The 21,458-nt window shown below is 49.6% G+C and overlaps 1 protein-coding gene across 3 annotated transcripts in view; it reads left to right on the top strand.

The window, feature by feature from the left end:
• The first annotated feature begins 7,566 nt into the window (after window positions 1-7,566).
• The window catches only part of LOC128348179 (alpha-2-macroglobulin-like), a 93,072-nt gene continuing 79,180 nt past the window's right edge, over window positions 7,567-21,458 (top strand). For all 3 annotated transcript variants that reach the window (XM_053303881.1, XM_053303880.1, XM_053303879.1), the window contains exons 1-5: window positions 7,567-7,719; window positions 10,274-10,457; window positions 16,853-17,009; window positions 19,330-19,382; window positions 20,692-20,712. In XM_053303881.1, coding sequence (XP_053159856.1) covers window positions 7,625-7,719; window positions 10,274-10,457; window positions 16,853-17,009; window positions 19,330-19,382; window positions 20,692-20,712 — 510 coding nt within the window. In that variant the 5' untranslated portion in view covers window positions 7,567-7,624. The remainder of the gene's footprint in view (window positions 7,720-10,273; window positions 10,458-16,852; window positions 17,010-19,329; window positions 19,383-20,691; window positions 20,713-21,458) is intronic.

Genomic DNA, 21,458 nt, shown 5'->3' with positions numbered 1-21,458 from the left:
GACAGATCTTTGAATCAAAAAGCTAACCTTTCACATCTGCTTGGCCTTCTATTCAGGCTATTTCCAGAGAATAAGTGAAGGCAGAACTATCTTCCAGGGCTGTGCTTAGGGAGGCCTGGCAGGGAACAGGGCCTGGGGGAAATCAGCCGATGTGGGGGGCCCCTTCCAGTTAATTTTCATGGGGATTAAAAGAGCAGGGCCTGGGGGCAGTCGCCCTGCTCACCCTACCCTAAGGACACCCCGCTCGCCCTACCCTAAGGACACCCCCGCTATCTTTCAGAGATAATTGCCCAAGTGTGGATTTGGCAGAACATGCTGTCTTTCCTGGGTGCTTTCCAGACTGTGTGGGAGGAAGTGGGATAAAATCTGACAGCTAGCCCAAACGTTTTGAAGCCCGTTAGAGGTAGCTGCTTCGGATTTTACACCACTTCCTCCCTTGCTGAGGCTTTGAGGGGAAGCGAGGGTCTAGAGGAAGAGAGCTGGTCTTGTGGTAGCAAGCATGACTTGTCCCCTTAGCTAAGCAGGATCTGCCCTGGTTGCATATAAAAGGGAGACTAGAAGTTTGTAAGCACTGTAAGATATTCCCCTCAGGGAATGGAGCCGCTCTGAGAAGAGAAGTTTCCAAGTTCCCTCCCTGGCATCTCCAAGATAGGGCTAGAGAGGTTCCTGACTGCAACCTTGGAGAAGCTGCTGCCAGTCTGTGTAGACAATTCTGAGCTAGATAGACCAAAGGTCTGACTCAGTATATTGCAGCTTCCTATGTTCCTATCAGAGAAAGGAGGAGAGTAAGCAACCCCCCATCCCTGAATCTTCCATACAAAGGGCACTTCCTTGAGGGAGAAGAGGACGAGGGGGCAGGTGACTGACGGCTGTCCCTCGTGCAAAAAATAAAAATTGGCAATTGACACACACACCTCTAAAAGCAAGCCACACTTCTACAGCTGCAATCCTATGCATTCTGACCTAGGAGGAAGCCCATTGGACTAAATCATTTACTTCTGAGTAATCCCAGCAAGCCTGCACACTGTTCTCAAAACTAGAAAACCAGCTGCTATTTCACGATGCACATACAACATATTAAGCTTGAAACTTCAAGATAAGATCCAAAACAGGTTGTGGCTGTGCAAAGGGCACCTTGCTGTCTCCGTATGCAAGACAGTGTCAAAATTTTAAATTTAAATTTCTTGTTTTTAAATTTTTAATTTCTTATTTTTGTTTTTAACTAATGTTTTAATGTTGTTTTTATCTTGTTGTAAACCGCCCAGAAACGTAGGTTTTGGGTGGTATAAAAATATGTGAAATAATAATAAATAATAATAAAACCCAGACCATACGAACGGATAGCAGGCCTATACGTTGTGAAGCAATTTCAAGGTGCCGTCTGGAAAGTTCCCTGGAAGCACTTAGACTGGTGTTAAGCTGGTTTCTGGAGAAAGAGGGGCTTGCACTTTCTCTCTTCCCCTCCACTTTGAGGGTGCAGTGGTTACCCAGAGCTTTCCCAGACAGCAGGCTTTACTGTGGGATTAAGAGGGGTGAAGTACTGCGAGTTACAAATATTTTGAATTTTCCTTAAAAACCCACGCAAAAAGTGGATTTTTTTTACCTCGCACATAAACTAGGCTAAGCTCCAATGTGCAAAGAAAAACCCGAATCATGTATGGAGTGCTCCCCGATAACTCGCAGGGAGTTTGACGTAAAGCTGGACGATATGTGAATGCACACTGGCACTTCTGTGGTTAAGCAAAGTAAAACTGCCATCTGGGAACGCTCCAGCATGTTTTATTTGCAGCTGCTTTAGAGAAATCAGTGAAACTCAAAATTAGATCCTTCCCCCCACCCCGACGTTAGCTTTCGGAAATATATCTTAATACAAGTTGGCTGGCATGCTGAGCAGCATTCCGAGGGCGTTTTGCACCTCCTGTGCTGCTACGGGAGTCCAAGACAACGCTGGCTCTGTTGAGCAAGCCCCAGACACGCTTGCACAATCGTGCTTCTGCAGTGCTGTGGACATTGGACATGATGGCCTGGAATCCAAGGGGAAGAGTTGTGGTATGCAAGGACAAGGCGGTGGAGGGGGATCAGGAATATTATCAGGAATATGAACAGTTTAGCCATGAAATAGTATGTACAGAGAGAGGCAAGTGCAGTCTGCCTTCAGCGCTCTTGCTGCTGGCTGTTGGTTCGCCCTGCCTCTGCTCCAGGGCTGGAATACAAGTAACGAAAGCTCCAGTCAAAAGCTGGCCTGGATCATGGAATGGATTAAACAAAAACACCACAGATGGGGTGTGGTGCAGGCGCAGGCCCTGAACGCGCCGCCAGGGGGACGGCGGGCAGCTTCTTTAAGTGGAAACGGAGCCGGTGCTCCATGCCACCCAGCAGCCCCCGCGGCGGGGAATCGCCTCCGCCACTTACCTGGCCGCTGGCAGGGGCTCACCTCCGCGGGAGCCAGGTGAGTGGCGGAGGCGATTCCTCGCCGCGGGGGCTGCTGAGCGGCACGGAGCACCAACTCCGTTTACCTTAAAGAAGCTGCCTGCCGCCCCCCCCCCGCCCCGAGGCGCGTTCACGGCCCGCGCCTGGTGTGGTGACAAGGCCTCGGCGAAGGTCCAGCCTCACCACTCTTGCTGCTGGGTGGGGCCTCATTTGACCTCACCCTAGACTTCACCTTCCAGCGTTTCTTTCACCCTCAAACAGAGGCGTAACTAGGGAAAACGGCGCCCGGGGCAAGCACTGAAATTGCGCCCCCCCTGCCGTGCGTGCCCCGCCGCCGCCCCTTAGCTAAGCAGGGTCCACCCTGGTTTGCATTTGAATGGGAGACTAGAAGTGTGAGCACTGGAAGATATTCCCCTCAGGAGATGGAGCCACTCTAGGAAGAGCAACTAGGTCCCAAGTTCCCTCCATGGCAGCATCTCCAAGATAGGGCTGCAAGAGACTCCTGCCTGCAACCTTGGAGAAGCCGCTGCCAGACTGGGTAGACAATACTGAGCTAGATAGACCAATGGTCTGACTCAGTATATGGCAGCTTCCTATGTTCCTAAATACTACTGCAGCACACACACAAGACACCTGTCCCATCCTGACACTCAGCCAACTTCCATAATCAAGATCCTACACACACACACACACACACACCCCACAACTGCCTACTCCTAGATTTACAAGGAATACAAGCCACACCTAATGGCACAGCAGGGAAGTAACTTGCCTAGGGAGCAAAAGGTTGTGGGTTCGAATGGAAACACCTATATAGGACTGCCAACTCTGACTGAAGCGATATGTGGGGGCCCCCCTCCAATATTTCACAATATCAAGCCATTTACATCTCTAAGATAGTTTTCAATAGTATCCTGGAGATTCATGCCAACTACATCCATGATGGTATTTGCTGCAAAAAGTGGAGTCATAATCACAGAAATGGTCACTGCATGTCCCTCATGAAACAATCTTTCTTCAAAAGGGCAAACGTGTGTTAAGAAATTGAATAGTACAAACAAACCTTTTAAAAAGGGAGAAAGAGACTTTAGCTCACCAAAAGCTGGGAAGGTCCAAGAACTGTGCATGTGTGTTGCACTCATGCTGCATGCTGCCTATGAACACTGAAACCAGTCTCCTAGAATTCTCTAGAAGCACTTAAAACCAACTAAGCAATTTTTTTCAAACATCAGACTTGAAGCAACGTGGGGGAAGTGGCAGGGCAGAGGGGACGGGAAAAAAACACATACAGGGCTAAGGAAGGAGCGCAACCCTAAAGAAAGCGCCTGGGGAAAGCAACGTGGGGGGAGTGGGGGTGGGGGGACACAAACAAACACACACACACACACACACACAGGGCTTAGGAAGGAGAGCAGCCCTCATCCATCCAAAAGTAAATAAGAGTAAAATGAAGAAGGAAGGCGAGAGGGGAAGCAGCGTGGAGGAAGGGGCGGGGGGAACCAACACACACACACACAACACACACACAGGGCTTAGGAAGGAGCGCAGTCCATCCATCCAAAAGTAAATAAGAGTAAAATGAAGAAGGAAGGCGAGAGGGGAAGCAGCGTGGAGGAAGGGGCGGGGGGAACCAACACACACACACAACACACACACAGGGCTTAGGAAGGAGCGCAGTCCATCCATCCAAAAGTAAATAAGAGTAAAATGAAGAAGGAAGGCGAGAGGGGAAGCAGCGTGGAGGAAGGGGCGGGGGGGGAACCAACACACACACTTCTCTTCCGTATTGCCCCCTCTCCCCAGGCTCGAAAGCCGGGTCCCAAGGCAAGCACGCCTTCTGGAAAGCACACACGCCCCCCCCCCCCCCGCCAGAAGGGAAGCATCAGAAAAGCAGCGATGATTGCATTTAAGCAGCAGCCCAGCAGCGCATCAAGGAAACGGAGAGAGAAGCTCCACAGACGGAGCAGCCTGGAAGCAGAAGTGATTCTGTACACTAGAGACCCGGTGGCGCTGGCAACTTGTTGTTGCAACAAGCCACTAGAGGGCCTCTTAAGGGACTCTTCTTAAATTCTGGCTGGCACGGCGCCTGCTGCTGATCAGCCTGAGAGCGACACTGCAGCCAGCAAGCTGAGAGCAGCCAGTGAGCAAAAGGCGCCCGTTTTGTTGCGGCGCCCGCCGGCAGGCCAGCCAGGAAAGAAGTGGGGGGGGGCGCGGGTGCGGAAGGGACCGCTCGTGGGAGGGGGCGCCGACGTGCTCCCTTCCCGGCGAAATTTGTATTAAAAATTAAAAAAAAAATTCGGGGATCGGTGGGGGTCATGGCGGCGCCCCCCACGTGACCAACGAAGATGGCGCCTGGGGCATGTGCCCCCCCTGCCCCCCCTATCGTTACGCCTATGCCCTCAAAGCTGACCTCTCCCCAGAGGACTGACCCTGTTCTCCCTCTGAGTGGTCTGCCTCGTCCTCATCAGCCTCTGAGTGCTTAATAGGGAGGAGCAGGCTGGACACCTTGCTTGACCACCCTCTTCCGCTGACCTGCAACTTTTATTTGCCCACCCTCCGTGTCCTCTCCATTTCCTTCCCTTTCCTGGCTGTGTCGCCTGACCTTAGCCCTTCCGTTCCTCCTCCTGGCCTCGCAGTCTCCCCACTTCCCTGCTATCTAGTCTGTTCCATCCCGAGCCTCCAGCCAACTGATGTCATCAGGTCACACGGGGAAACTCCGCAGGGTCTCTGGCCGCTGGCCGCCCGAAGCAGGTGGACGCTGGATCTCCACCAGGGGTGTAGCTAGGGGAGAAGGGGCCCTGTGTTCACCCCCTCTCTGGCGGCCCTTGACACTGAGGGAGAGAATAAAGAAAAGAAGGAGGGGTGGACCCTCAGGAGCTGGGCCCCCCTGTTTCTTTGAACCCTTTCAAGATAGTGACACCCCTGAGCTCCACCCACACAGTGGGCCTGTGTCTCCTCCTCATCTGCTCCTAGACTGCCAGGGAGTTTGGCCACCACCTCTGGGACCCCTCTGGCCAGCAAGCCTAACCCTAAAAAGTGTCAGAGTAAGCCCATTGGACATCATAGGGACACGCCTGTGTAACACTATTTCTGTAGATTGCATAAGCTGCACAGCTTGCATCCATGCAACCTGGGATTGCTTTGCACAGTATATACCACTTTTCCACAATGTTTTTTTTTTTTTTTTAAATCAAAGTAGTTTACATAGACAAAATAGAAGAAGGGGCAGAAGAGAGGAGAGCTGGTCTTGTGGTAGCAAGCATGACTTGCCCCCTTAGCTAAGCAGGGTCTGCCCTGGTTGCACATGAATGGGAGACTAGATGTGTGAGCACTGTAAGATATTCCTGCTAGGGGATGGACCTGTTCTGGGAAGAGCATCTAGGTTCCAAATTCCCTCCCTGGCAGCATCTCCAAGATAGGGCTGAGAGAGATTCCTGCCTGCAACCTTGGAGAAGCTGCTGCCAGTCTGTGAAGACAATACTGAGCGAGATAGACCAATGGTCTAACTCAGTATATGGCAGCTTCCTATGTCCCTATGTTCTATGTTCCAAATTAGGAGTCTCTGTCTGCGGGCCTCCAGCTGCAGCTCCATCATCTCTGGCCACAATGCTCAGTAGTGAGGGATATAGGAGGAGAGCTGGTCTTGTGGTAGCAAGCATGAATTGTCTCAGGCAGATAGGGCTTCTCACCGCAATATTTATTGGCTTTGGGTCATGATGCTGCCAAAGAAACTATCAAACAGCGTGTGGCAGATATGGAGAAGCAATTGGATCGAAGTCTGGTTACCACCAGTGGTATTTTAGGTGGTTTTTCAAACTACCCCCAGCCAGCTGCATACCTTACCCACCTGACCACCTTAAATCAGAGGAGAGCTTTTTCGCTGGCGCGGTTTTTGCATGGCAGATTTAAGGGGATTCCGCTAAGGAAACGGTTGTGTCCATGTGGCTCGGGTGACAATGAGTCTGTCTCATATGTTCTCTTAAACTGTGCCTATTACAGGGGCATTTGTACCATTTGGATCAAACCATTTTTTAAAAATAGGGGACAGCGGGGACAGCAAGATTCTGTGCAGCAGCCTGTGAACTGAGACGGGAACAACTTAGTTGTAACTGAAATTTTTGTATAAACTGATATGGTGTTTTCAAGTTTTACTGTTTTGATTTTGTTTTTATGCTGTTTTATATTTTGAGTGTGTATGTTGACTTGGCATTGACCATAATGAACTATTACAGGGTTTCTTAACCTTGGGCCCCCAGATGGTTTTGGACTACAACTCCCATCATCCTCAGCCACAAAGGCCATGTCTGGGGATGATGGGAGTTGTAGTTCAACAACATCTGGGGGCCCAAGGTTAAGAAACCCTGAATGATTATGTACTAGCATGAATTGTCTCCTTTGCTCAGCAGCGTCCATCCTGGTTTGCATTTGAATGGGAGATGTGTGAGCACCGTAAGGTACTCCCCTTAGGAGATGGGGCCATAACTCAGTGGAAGGGCAGAAGATTGCAAGTTCCCTCCCTGGCATCTCCCAGACAGAGCTGAGAGTGAAACACTCCTGCCTGCAACCTTGGAGAAGCCGCTGCCAGTCTTGTGCAGACAATTCTGAGCTAGATGGACCAAGGGTCTGACTCAGTATGAAGCAGCTTTCTATGTTGTTCCTGTGTCCCAATGCATGTTGGCTTACAACTCAAGTCATCCCTGGGCGGGCGGTGCAGTCTAAAACCCATTTCAAATAAAGATCGAACATAAGGTTGGGATGGAGGGGAATCGCCCTCACTCCAGTTTCCCCAAAGAGCTCAGTGCACTGGAAGAAACAGCTGGAGGCATTCCTGCTGGCTTTCAAGGGACTCTCTGACACTCTGCCAATCGAAGTCTGGCATAAGTGCTGGAATCAGCTGTTGCAACTTAGGTTGGTTCAAATGCAGGTCAGCGCCTTGCCTAGACGGTGCCAACACACACACTCTTTTCTTCCCGTCCTCGCGGTTTGCCAGGGGACCAGCTGTGTGGGCTTGTGACTCACAGCGGTTCCCGCTTCTCCTCTTGGTCAATACCGCCTCCAGCCTTTCCCCCTCTGGCTCATCTGTTTACACAGAACCAGTATAAAGAGGCTGGAAGCCTGGCCAGAGTAGAGCAGCAAGAGGCAGGACCGACCCGTCTACCTGACTCTCCTGCTCGCTCGCTGCCCTCTTAGCACCATGGGGAAGGCGCAGTTACTTGGGGGACCCGCCATCTTTCTCCTGCTGCTCTGCCTCCTCCCAGGAGAGGCCTCGCCACCCACCACCACAGAACCGTAAGCGGCTTGCTTGGAAGGGGCGGGGGGGGGCGGCTTTCCTTTCTCTTCTTGCTCCCTCCCCGTGTGGTTTGGTTCTGCCCGTTTGCTTTGGAATGTGGCGCTTAGAGGGTGGCTTAGAATGTGGCTCTCTCCACACCGCTTTGCAGAAGGTGAATTTGCACCATACTTCTTTTACTTATGGAACCCACTGCCACAAGATGTTGTGATGGCCACTGGAGGAGATGGTGGTATCTGCTCTTTCCCTGGAGGCTGGAGAGCCATGTGTCAGGGATAGGAACATAGGAAGTTGCCACATACTGAGTCAGACCATTGGTCTATCTAGCTCAGTCTTGTCTTCACAGACTGGCAGCGGCTTCTCCAAGGTTGCAGGCAGGAATCTCTCTAAGCCCTATCTTGGAGAAGCCAGGGAGGAAACTTGAAACCTGCTCTTCCCATGTTTCTTCTGAGGGAAATATCTTACAGTGCTCACACATAAAGTCTCCCATTCATATGCAACCAGGGCACACCCTGCTTAGCTAAGGGAACAAGTCATGCTTGCTACCACAAGACCAGCTCTCCTCTGCTCTCAGACAAGCTTTTGAAGCACAGTGTCCTGCACAGAGCAGAAGGGTTTGTTTATTTATTTATATATTACATTTTATATCCCGTTCTTCCTCAAGGAGCCCAGAGTGGTGTACTACATACTTAAGTTTCTCCTCACAACAACCCTGTGAAGTAGGCTGAGAGAGAAGTGACTGGCCCAGAGTCACCCAGCTAGTTTCATGGCTGAATGGGGATTTGAACTCGGGTCTCCCTGGTCCTAGTCTAGCACTCTAACCACTACAGCACGCTGGCTCTCCTGATTAGACTAGAAGACCTCCAAGGTCCCTTTCAGTTCTCAAATGCTCTGATTTTAGAACTTCAGTTCCACTGTGCATGGGGTGGAGAAGATGGATAGAGATTCTCTCCCTCCTTCCCCTTTTCTCATAATACTAGAATTCAGCTTCATCCAATGAAACCAATTGGCAGTAGATGCAGGACAGAGAGAAGAAAGCAGTTCTTCACACAATGCATACATATCCTTTGGAACTTGCTGCCACAAGATGTGGTGCTAGCCACTGGCTTCAATGGCTTTGAAAGGGTTTTAGATGGCTCCATGTAGGAGGAGAGGTCTGTTAATGGCTATTAGCCATAGTAGCTGAACTGAGCCTCCAGGTTCAGGAGCAGTATACCTCTGAATATCAGCTACTGAAGAGGAGGGGGGTCCAGTGAGGGCTTTTAATCGTAATGGCTAAGCTGAACCTTGTCACCTGATCCTAGGGAGGTGGTGGATGTCCTGAATCGGGGGCTGGAGGCCGTGATGGATTGGATATGGGCTAATAAACTGAAATTGAATCCGGACAAGATGGAAGTAATGTTGGTCAGTAGGATAGCCAATTGGGATGAGGAGATTTTACCAGTTCTGGATGGGGTTGCACTCCCCTTGAAGGAGCAAGTACGCAGCTTGGGGCTACTACTGGACTCGGCTCTGCTTTTGGAAGCTCAGGTGGAGGCGGTGGCCAGGGGTGCCTTTGCACGGTTTCGGCTAGTGCGCCAGCTGCGTCCCTTTCTTGAGAAGGCAGATCTGGCCACAGTTACCCATGCCTTAGTCATGTCATGGCTGGATTACTGTAACACGCTCAACGTGGGGCTGCCCTTGAAGAATATCCGGAAACTGCAGCTAGTGCAAAATGCAGCAGCTAGGGTTTTATCTGGAGCTGCCTGGTGGGAGCACATCACACCCATTTTGAAAGAGCTGCACTGGCTACCAGTTTGTTTCCGGGTCTAATTCAAGGGGCTGGTTTTGACCTTTAAAGCCCTTAACGGTTTGGGCCCGGGATACCTAAGGGACCGCCTGCTCCCAAGGGTTACTGCCCGTTTGATGAGGTCATCTGAGGGGGCTCTGCTCCGGGTGCCGATAATGAGGGAGGCTCGGTTGTCGTGCACGCGGGACAGGGCCTTCTCTGTTGCTGCCCCCAGACTCTGGAATGCTCTCCCAGTGGCTATTCGCTCCTCGGTCTCCATCACAGCTTTTAGAAAGAGTGTAAAGTCTTGGCTTTTTGCCCAGGCATTTATTTGATTCTCTGCTGCTGCTCTTTATACTCTGTACTGCTTTTATGCTTTTGTTTTAAATTTTTAATCAGATTTGTTTAATATTTCTCACTTAATATTTTAATTGTGTCTTTTTAACCATTTTGTGTTTAAATTTTTGCTGAAAACTGCCTTGGGATTGTTTAATGAAAGGCGGTATACAAATTTAACAATAAATAAATACATCAATATCTTAGATACTAAGTAGAGATATATAGGTTGTAGTTCCCTATAATGCAAAGGTTCTCAAACATGGGTCCCCAGATGCTGTTGGACAACATCTCCCATTATCCCTAGCCGCAATGGTGTGTGTTTGGCCATTGTGGCTGGGGATGATGGGAGTTGTAGTCCAACAACATCTGAAGGACCATGTTTGTTAACCCTTGCTACCACATTCAGAGTTCTTTCTAATCCTCTGACTGGGTGCCTTCCCTCTTTCCAGACAGTACTTGGTGTTGGTGCCCTTCTTGATCCACACGGAGACTCCGGAGAAGGTCTGTGTGCAGCTGAGCCACCTGAATGAGTCGGTCACGCTGAGTGTCACCCTCGAATACGGAGCAGAGAACAAGAGCCTGATCAGAAACATTGTATCGGACAGGGATGTCTTCAGCTGCATCCCATTCGAGGTCAGTTTCTCAGATGGGGTTCGGTTTGGAATCCTGGCCAAGCTTGCTTGGCCTTTTGCCAGAGAACACCAGCACCGCCACATGCAGCCGCTGAAGTGACTCCAATGAGTCAGCAAAGGAATACCTTTTAGGATTAATCTTAAGAGTTGGAAGGGTCCCTGCTCCAGGTCTCCTAGCCCAACCCTTGCTCAGTGCAAGGAACTGCTACAGCATCCCTGACAGATGCCTGTCCAGTTCCTGTTTGGAAACCTCCGGCCAAGGAGAGCCCCTCACTGCGCAAGGCAGACTGTTCCACTGTCAAACACTTTTACAGTGAAGACATCCTTCTTAATGTCTAGCTTAAACCCACTTCCTTGCCATTCCAAGCTATTAGTAGAGAGGAGAGCTGGTCTTGTGGTAGCAAGCATGACTTGTCCCCTTAGCTAAGCAGGGTCTGCCCTGGTTGCATATGAATGGGAGACTAGAAGTGTGAGCACTGTAAGATATTCCCCTTAGGGATGGAGCCGCTCTGGGAAGAACATCTAGGCTCCAATTTCCCTCCCTGGCAGCATCTCCAAGATAGGGCTGAGAGAGATTCCTGCCTGCAACCTTGGAGAAGCCACTGCCAGTCTGGGTAGACAATACTGAGCTAGATAGACCAATGGTCTGACTCAGTATATGGCAGCTTCCTAGGTTCCTATGTACCAGTCCTGCCCTCAGGAGCAACAGAGAACAGGTGTGATCCTTCTTCTATGGGAGCTGTTCAGACAACCATCTTTAGTCTTCTCTTCTGCAAGCTACACATACCCAGCTCCTTTAACTGTCCTTCATAGGACTTGGTGTGCAGGCTCTTCACCATTTTGGTTGCCCTCCTCTGTATCCATTCCAGTTCATCAACATCAACATCCCTCTTCAAATGCGGGGTCCAGATCTGTTCTTGTTCAGTGTACACACAGTTCTGATTCCAACAATGGGACATTGGCAATCCTCCTCTATGGGAGGAGAGTTGGTGTGGCATCAGAAATGTATACAATGAATAAGGACAGTTGTTTTTATGTTAAGAAGCATTTTTATCTAGAAAGCATTAATTGTCCATTCCGCTCATCAGGGGCTGCCTTGGTTTGCATTTGGATGGGTGACTACATATAAGCTGTGTAAGATGTTCCCCTTAGGAGATGGCGCCATAGTTCAGATGCAGATTACGTTTATTACAGTCCAAGACGAGAACACAAACAGAAGCAGAAGCAGAAACGGGGGGGGGGGGGTTGGGATGCAAAATTACAGAAAAACCAATACAACTTATAGCTTACATTACATCCATTTACAATATTACAGATACACTACATCAATTCTCAGAAATTAATGCTGCCCCAGGGAATCAAATTACAAATTTAACCATCTGACTCCTAATGGAGCAGGCCCTGGAGCAAAATTTTGCAATGTTAGGAGTAATGTCCGTGTTGGAGTCTGAAAGAAGAAGAGAGGTATACAATGTATCTGACTTGCCTGTGAATTTTCCCGGGGAGAAATCTTTACTACTAGCATAACCCATGAAGTTAGCATCTGCGTGCTAGTACTTGATTGCTCCCCTCACCCCCTGCCACAGCCCCCCTCACCTCACAGATCTCTCCACCCTCACCTGAGCTGCACTTCTGCTCCTCCTCCTCCATCCTGTTGCTTTCACCCCCCCTCACCCCTCTTGATCACTCCTCCATTCCTTTACTCCATCCCCATCAACTCTCTTGGTCGCAGCTGCAGCATTGCTGGCACCTATTGGCCAAGCTGCCGCCCCCTATCCCCAGAGACCTCCCCACCCGAGCCCCACTCCTCACAGGAGCAGCAAGAGCAGCGGTTGACTGGGCCCTTCCTCGCTGCCGCCACCACCATGGCCACTCGTTCCCCTCCGGCCGCTGACAGGCCTGTGCCCGTCCCTTGCCTGCCTGCTTCCTTCCGCCATTGCCTCAGAAGCCAAACAACAGCAGTGGTTGACTGGGCCCTGCCCTCTCCCTCCCTGAGTTAACAGATCTTGTTCATCTTGTTTCCTCATCTAATTCACAAATGGTAACCCCCTTCTCCTGAAGGAGCTCTTTCCTCCCTCACTACCCCTCTCTTTGCAGACCCTTGCCCACTGTCCTTTTATATATATATATATATATATATATATATAGAGAGAGAGAGAGAGAGAGAGAGAGAGAGAGAGAGAGAGAGAGAGAGAGAGAGAGATTCCTCTCCTCTACAATCAAGAACATTTTCCGACCAGTAACAGTTGCATTCCAACTGACCTTAACCATCACAGGCTCCCTGTCTTCATATGGAATCCCCACTGCCCAATCACCATGGTGCTTCTGCTCTCACAGGCTCCTCCTCCCTATCTGCATATGGAATCTCCATTGCCCAATCACCATGGTGCTTCTGCTCGTGAACTCTCGCGAGAGCTGCCACACATGGGATTAGCCACGGGTACGCCTTAGAGGATATTATTATTATTATTATTATTATTACATTTATATCCCGCTCTTCCTCCAAGGAGCCCAGAGCACTGTACTACATACTGAGTTTCTCTTTCACAACAACCCTGTGAAGTAGGTTAGGCTGCGAGAGAAGTGACTGGCCCAGAGTCACCCAGCTAGTACCATGGCTGAATGGGGATTTGAACTCGGGTCTCCCCGGTCCTAGTCCAGCACTCTAACCACTACACCACGTTGGCTCTCATTATATATGGCGAGACTCCTGTCCCTTTGCAAGTCCATATCCCACTGCATTCTTTTATGGTCTCTTTTGCCTTAGAATAACCCAGAAACAGCTGGACTGGGGGAGAGAGTCCGCAGCTCTGGAGTTTCTCCTCTAAAGTTCTCATCCAGCCTGCATGGAAGCTGTTGACCAGGGTTAAAAGGGGCCAGACCCATAGGGCAAAACATTAGTTTAAGTCAGAAATTGCTCTTATTTAACCAGACTTGCGCCTCTAATGAGACTGACCTTTAATCCATATGGAGAGCAGCACTGGGGATACCAGGTGTGTGCATGGAGCTGATTTAGGCTGTTCAATTCGAGTTTGAGCCGAACTCAAACTGGACTGCTGGAGGATGAGCTGGTTCAAGTTGAACCGACTCCCAGTTTGTTCCAAGTGTTGAACCAGTTCAGAACTGGTTCGGAGGTTCAAGGGGGCATGGATGTAAAGGAGAATCTGGTGAGGATCCCCCTTTACAAAGAAAAGGGAGGAAACCTGCTTACCTTAAAAACAAACAAACAAAACCTAATAGGAGTGGTGAGAGGGCATACAACAACTGAGCAACGACCCTACCCTGAAACACCCTAAAGGCAGAAGGAATAAACATTCCTCCATTTGAAAAATGGAATCTAAGAATTGCTGCTACACTGCTTTGGACAGTTGACGTGAAATGGGCAGTCTGGGCCCTCCAGGAGCCAGAGATCTGGAAGACAACTCAGAAGATATTTATACAACCTCACCTGTTCTATGTCGTGGCCCATAGTTCACTCCCAGCTACCCACCCTGACATCTCCAGTTTCAAACCCTGGCATCTCCAGGGACTTTTACGCATAACAGGCTTCACTTCGGGTTTACTAGGAGGCTTTACTGTGAACACGAAGTTGTTCCCCAAAACCGATACAAATTTTTTAACCCCGGATATAAATTGGGACACACGCTGTGAAAACCCCGAATTGTGTGTGAACTGCTCCCCGATAACTCGCAGGGAGGAGAGGCGAGTTAAAGGGCTTTAAAAGCCCCATGTGAAAAATGTCCAGGTAGGACTGGCAGAAAATGACTGAGGGTGAGATGATAAGGGGGAGAGTGATTTTGGAAACTTTTTTTTCTGAGAAAGGAGAAGGCTTGAATGGGAAAGACTGGCAGGTCAGTGAGTGCAGTTTAGTCCATAGCCACTTCTATGGGAATATCAGGCTATTGATCCATGTCCCTCAGTATTCTCTGACAGGCAGCAACAACTCCTGAAGGTTTCAGGCAAGAGCCTCTCTCAGCGCTATTTTTATTTATTTATTATTTCTTTTTATTATTATTAAAAAAAACCTTTTATACCGCCCTTCCAAAAGGCTCAGGGTGGTTTACATTAAAACACCATTAAAATCAGTTAATAATTAAAACAAAAATTATAAAGCATAAACAATGATTAATCATTAAAAACATCATAAAACAACAATTAAATAATCAGAACCATTTAAAAACAAGTTTTAAAAAGCTGAGAAAGCCTGGGTGAAAAGATGGGTTTTCAGGTGTTATTTTAAAATTGCCAGAGATGGGGAGGATCGTATCTCAGCAGGGAGCGCATTCCACAATCTCGGGGCAGCAGCCGAGAAGGCCCGTCTCTGTGTAGCCACCAAACGAGTTGGTGGCAGCTGGAGACAGACCTCCTCAAGTGACCTCAATGGGCGGTGGGGCTCATAGCGAAGAAGACGCTCTCTTAAATATCCAGGGCCTAAGCCGTTTAGGGCTTTATAAGTAACTAGTATTTTTAAGCCCGTTTCAATAACGGGCTCTAGTGGGGGGGGGTGCTGCTCTCAGCCTCACCTTGGGCTGCCAGCGGGCCCAGTCCCCCGGACTTGGGGTGGTTTTGTTTCGGCATGGGGGTGGTGGGTTCTATTTAGGGCGGGGGGGCTTTACTTACCCCTCCCGCGCTTGAAGCCCCCTGCAGCTGCCGCCCCCTTAAGTCTCGGGCCGGACTGACCGGGCGCTCTACAAACGGGTGGGCAGTGCGGCAGCAGGATGTACTCCCACCCGCCCCCTTCCCTGCCGTGTCTCTGCTCTGCAAAAGTGTTTTGGAAGGAAGCCTTCTGCGCGCGCACGCGCAGAAGGCTTCCTTCCAAAACGCTTTTGCAGAGCAGAGACATGGCAGGGAAGGGGGCGGGCGTACATCCCGCTGCTGTGCCGCCCGCCCGTTTGTAGAGCGCCCGGTCGGTCCGGGGCGCTGGATCAGGCCCCCCCTTCTTCCTCCTCTCGGCCGCCAGCCAGGGGCCATTTTTCTCGGCGGCCACCACCGCCGCCAGTGGGGCCAGTTTTCTCGGCGGCCGCCACCACCGCCAGCAAGGCCAGTCTTCTCGGCGGCCGCCGCTGCCGTGAGCAGGGCCAGGCTTCTCCGGCAGCAGGGCCAGTCCTTCCTGCCACCGCCGCCTTTCCCTGCTTAGAGCCAACATGGCCGCCCGTCTCTGGGCGGCCATATCTTTTTGGCCCGATCTGGGCATGCGCTCCGCTCCGCGCATGCCCAGAATGGGCCAAAAAGACACGGGCAGCACGGCCGCACGCCGAAGGCTTTTATGGTATAGGATAACTAGCACTTTGTATTTTGCCCGGAAACCTATTGGCAGCCAGTGTAACTCCATCAACAAAGGAGTCATGTGGTCTCTCCGAGATGACCCAGAGACCAACCTGGCTGCTGCATTCTGAACCAACTGAAGTTTCCGGACTACGTACAAAGGCAGCCCCACGTAGAGCGCATTACAGAAGTCCAGTCTGGAGGTTACCAACAAATGTACCACTGTTTTGAGGTCATTGATCTTGAGAAACGGGCGCATCTGGTGTATCAGCCGGAGCTGATAGAAAGCAACCCTGGCACCCCTCTCAACCTGAGAAACCAAGGAGAGATGTTGATCCAGAAGTACTCCCAGACTGTGAACCTGTTCCTTTTGGGGAAGTGTGACCCCATCTAGAACAGGTAGATCAAAATCTACCTGAAGATGCTGCCTGGGATTGAACCTAACTGACGATGCTGCCCGGGATTGAACCTGGGACCTTCTGCATGCTAAGCAGATGCTCTACCAGTGAGCTATGGATCTATGCCTGTGGTGGGGACACACCAGCTACTGTGCATTTAGAGTCTTTTTTAAAATAGAAAAGGGAAAATAATCTTCCTATTATAAAAAAAACCCCTTGCATTCTTTAAACTCATGCTGCCAGGTCATAAAATTAAAGATCCATTAAAAAAACAACAGCACCCTCTTAGGATCCCTCTGGACCACAAAATATTGTGTGATGTGACAAGCCTGCATGCAAGTTGGAAGTGGGTGCTTACTAACCTTCCACACCACTCCTACAAGCTTGCATCTTTCCCCGGTATGGGATCTCAGGGGCTAGTCAGATGGCCAGCAGAGATCTCACACAGCGCCACCTACTGTTCAGCTTTTGCTGGCCACAGCTCCACCTACTGGTCAGCTCGTGCTTTCCTTTTCATTAGTACTTTTTTGGCAAATGGGGAAAAGGGAGGGTTATTCAAGGAAAGCAAAAGCTGGAAAGCAGTTGGCACCACAGAAATTGTGCAAGGTCCCAGCTGACCATATTTGCCCACTAATGAGGCAAATATATCTGAATCCCTGGCAAGAACCAATTAGCAGCTGTGTGTCGCTGGAAAGGTGCCAGTACTACCTGTGTAATTATTCTCCTTCTCCAGATCCCCAAATGGAACGGCATCGCCCAGCTGTTTCTCACTGTGGAAGTGAAGGGGCAGACGCTGGAGTTCTGGAGCCGAAGACGGGTGATGATCAAGAATCTGGAGAGCCTGATGTTTGTCCAGACAGACAAACCCATCTACAAGCCAGGACAGAAGGGTAAGAATTACTTTAGCTTAAGGGTAAGAATTACATCAGAATTACAGTTAGTCCTCTGCTAACTGAGCAAAGAGGCACTGTTTAAAAGTGATGATTCTCTTTTTATATACTGTAGCAGGGAGAGAGCAACTGGCCCTATCCATCCCCAGCACAGATTCCCTCCAGTGACGGTTGCTGGTATATATTCTGTGAGGCCATCCTCACGACCAGCCAAAACCAGGCTAAGGGAGCCCAGCCCAGTTTCGGCTGGTCATGTGTTATGGGAGGCGCATGGATCCCGGTGGCAAGCCCGCTTAAATGCTGCCCCCTTAAACGAGGTTAGTGGAGTGCGCGCTCTGCTAATCCCATTTTTCTGATCGTGTGTCTGCCGCGGCTACTTGCAGCCGCAGAGGACACACTCAGGGAGTGGGGAGGTACCCCAGGAATGTACTGTGCACTCGTGCGGTGCATTACTGGGGCTCCTGGGGGTGGGGCACCACATGGTGATGCTTCCCTGTGCCAGATTCCCGGAGCTGCCGGATGAGGTTGCGGCCGGGTGCAGGAGCGCCCAAGCGAAGCTGCTGCTCGTCTGGGTGAGCGATCCACCTGCCCAGCAACAGGCTGGTGATGGTCTGCGGGGAGCGTGGATCAAACCCACACTCCCCACAAACCTCCTTATTGCTCTTCACACTAATCATGTGGAAAGCCTCTATGTTTATTTTTTAGATTGTGAGCCCTTTGGGGACAGGGAACCTATCCATCCATCCATCCATCCATCCATCCATCCAAACCACTTTGGGAACTTTTGTTGAAAAACAGTATATAAATATTGATCGAGTTCATATTGACTTCAGAGGGGAAAGAAGTCCTTTTAAAACTTGCACAGCCTTTTCATGCAATGCACCATTGACAAATCTCAGTTTGGTGGCACTGTTTCAGTTTGGTCCACTCCAGGGCTGAAGATCTGTTCCTTTGTTGCCTTGTTGACCACTTAGGTAAACAGAGGCTAGTGTCCAGATATTTTGGTGCCTGAGGCTAGGTTGCCAAGAGGGGGCTGTAGCTCAGTGGGAAAGTACATTTAGTTATTTATTATTTACTTAATTTATATACTGCCAGACTCCATAGACCCTAGACCAGGGTTTCTTAACCTTGGGCCCCCAGATGATGTTGGACTACAACTCCCAGAATCCCCAGACATGGCTTTTGTGGCTGGGGATTCTGGGAGTTGTAGTCTAACAACATCTGGGAGCCCAAGGTTAAGAATGTCTAGGCCACAAAGGCCATGTCTGGGGATTCTGGGAGTTGAAGTCCAACAACATCTGGGGGCCCAAGGTTAAGAAACCCTGGTCTAGACCATGCACTGAAATGTACATGCAGAACATCTCAAGTTCAGTCTCCGGCATCCTCAGGTATGGCTGGGAAAGAGTCCTGCCTGGAACCCAGGAGAGTCCCTGCTGCCAATCAGTGTAGTCAAGACTGAACTTGATGGACCACTAAGGGTCTGATTTAGGATAAGGTAGCTTCAAATATCATATGACATGTGGTGAGGAGACCACCTGAGTTAGCCACACTGGATCGAGGTAGCAGGCTCCACCCTGGCTAGCATTTGAATGGGAGTCTACCTGTGAGCACTGTAAGATATTCCCTCAGGGGATGGGGCTGCTCTGGGAAGGGTGTCTGCAGGCTTTCATGCGGAAGGTTCCGGGTTCCCTCCCTGGCATTTCCAGATAGGGCTGAGAGAGATTCCTGCCTGTGATCTTGGAGAAGCCGCTGCCAGTCTGTAAAGACAATACTGAGTTAGATGGACCAACGGTCTGACTCGGTATATGGCAGCTCCCTATGTTCCTAACAGAGAAATGCTCCTAAGAATCCCCGCATGGGGTCCCTTCTGCCTAAGGCATCTGCTGTTGGCCTACAACTTGCTACCCAGAACTTCCTTCAACTACTTATTTCAGGGATTGAACCTGGGACTTTCTGCATGTTAGGAACACAGGAAGCTGCCATATACTGAGTCAGACCATTGGTCTGTCTAGCTCAGTATTGTCTTCACAGACTGGCAGTGGTTTCTCCAAGGCTGCAGGCAGGAATCTCTCTCAGCCCTATCTTGGAGATGCTGCCAGGGAGGGAACTTGGAACCTTCTACTCTTCCCAGAGCGGCTCCATCCCCTGAAGGGAATATCTTGCAGTGCTCATACATCAAGTCTCCCATTCAGATGCAACCAGGGTGGACCCTGCTTAGCTAAGGGGACAAGTCATGCTTGCTACCACCAGACCAGCTCTCTAAGCCTGGTGCTCTGAGCTTCAAAGTCACACTAAAATGCTTCCCCTTCCCCTTTTCCAGTTCTGTTTCGAATTGTGTCTCTGAATAAAGACTTCCAACCCTTGAATGAGACGGTAAGTTTTATCATTATAACATTATAATCTGTGCAGTCTCACGATCACACATGCACACCCACGCTCCTCACAAAAACATTCCCAGGCTCAGCTTTCATGAACACACCCCTTCCCTTACCCATTGCCTTCTGCAAGCCATAATGCTTCTGTGGAGGTTCCATCCTAGAAGATCCATTCTGCTAATCAGATATGTATTCCATCAGACTTTTGATGGATTATACCACCCATGATATATTCTCCATGCTCAGTTTCATATTGATAGAACTAGTCACCTTGATTTAATTATTAAAGGACAGTTCAGGTTTATAATGCTACTAGACTTGAAAAACCTAGCCACCTTAATTATATAGGCACTCGTGCAGTTCCATAATTCAGGGGTTCCCAACCCCAGGTCCCCAGATGTTCTTGAACTACAACCCCCATCATCCCCAGTCACACTGGATGAAGACTGTTGTGGCTAGGGATGATGGGAGTTGTAGTCCAACCACTTTTGGGAACCATGGATGGGAACCCCTGATATAATTCACATTTATTATTATTATTATTATTATTATTATTATTATTATTATTATTAATCAAATTTGTACACCGCTCCAAACTTTCGTCTCTGGGCGGTTAACAATAGCATAAAACACATACATAACCCGCCCCCCGCCCCGGCACATTGTTTACCATTATGACAGGTAGTATGTGTGTGGACCACCTAATGACACAGTGGGGAAGCAGCCTGCCTAGAGAGCAGGAGGCTGTTGGTTCGAACCCCCACAGGTGTGTTTCCCAGAATATGGGAAACTCCTATATCGGGCAGCGGCGATATAGGAAGGTGCTGAAAGCCATCATCTCATACTGCGCAGAAGAAGGCAATGGTAAACCCCTCCTGTACTCTACCAAGAGAACCGCATGGCTCTGTGGTTGCCAGGAGTCCAGACTGACTCGACGGCACCATGTATGTGGACAGAGGACTTTGTATTTTGTGATGATATCTATACACACAGATGTGTTGCCTTCTTCCATAACATCAGTGAGAACTGAGTCATCTCCTGACGGGGTAGAGGGTAGGTTTTACCCTTTTTGTAAGAGTTGACCAAGGGCAATGTTCTACTTTTCTTCATCAGTGTGGTGCCAGTGGGGTGGGGTGGGAATGACTCATGCCTTGCCCGTTAGGATACACTCACACGTGCCCCAATCGTGCAGGGTCATAGCCCATGAAAGTGACTCCCATGCTAATGGGAGTGGGGAGTTGTGGAGAACAAAATTGGTTTTCCAGTAGCTGAGCATTTTGTGATTTTTCCCCGTTTTGTCTCCACAGCTTCCTTTGGTTTACATCCAGGTAAGTGGATCGTTTCCCCTTTGCACCCTGCTCTCACAATGACAACTTATAACCATGTGGATGTGGCATATACAGGGATGTTGTGAGGATAACTATAACCATCTACACTGCTCTGGGATCCTTGGAGAAAGAGCAGGACATAAATACTTACATACATACACACACACACACAGGATATACACAAAGGTGCTTTTACTGGTACTGAAGGCACTGCAAAGTTTACCTTCCACAGCTGCTTCAGAAGGGTGCAACAAGCCAAAGTGACATCCACATCTCCTTAGGGGTTTTTGGGGTTGAGGCTGTTGGTGGTTATAAATTTTATCCCCAGCAGTAATCAGCAGAGCACTAAGGAAGGCATCCACTCCCGTTACAGAGTATTTTGCAGAGTTTAGTTGTTGTAGCTCTTTGGAGAAGACTCATGGAGAGTCTTGTAGAATACATATTAAGTATTTATTGGTGAAGTACACCTTTGGATAGGAAAGACCTGATCCTAATCTATAGAACTTCATAATGAGTAGGGAGAGGGAGAGAGAGAGAGAGAGAGGTTACCATCTGCTCTCTAAGAGGAAAGGCAGGGATTCTGACTCTCAACAGGAAATACCTGAAGAATCATGCCATAGAGTAGAGGCAGGCAGAACAGCCTCACTCACTATCCCTACTCCCAGTGCCCTTAGTGGTCATTAGGATAGTTTGTGCAAAAGGTCGATGCACTGGAAGTCCATCTCCAACAGGGGCGGGATTTGAGA

The sequence above is a fragment of the Hemicordylus capensis genome, chromosome 2 (genome assembly GCF_027244095.1).
Source record: "Hemicordylus capensis ecotype Gifberg chromosome 2, rHemCap1.1.pri, whole genome shotgun sequence".
Taxonomy (NCBI): Eukaryota; Metazoa; Chordata; class Lepidosauria; order Squamata; family Cordylidae; genus Hemicordylus; species Hemicordylus capensis.
This window is presented reverse-complemented; position numbering and strand designations above follow the sequence as displayed.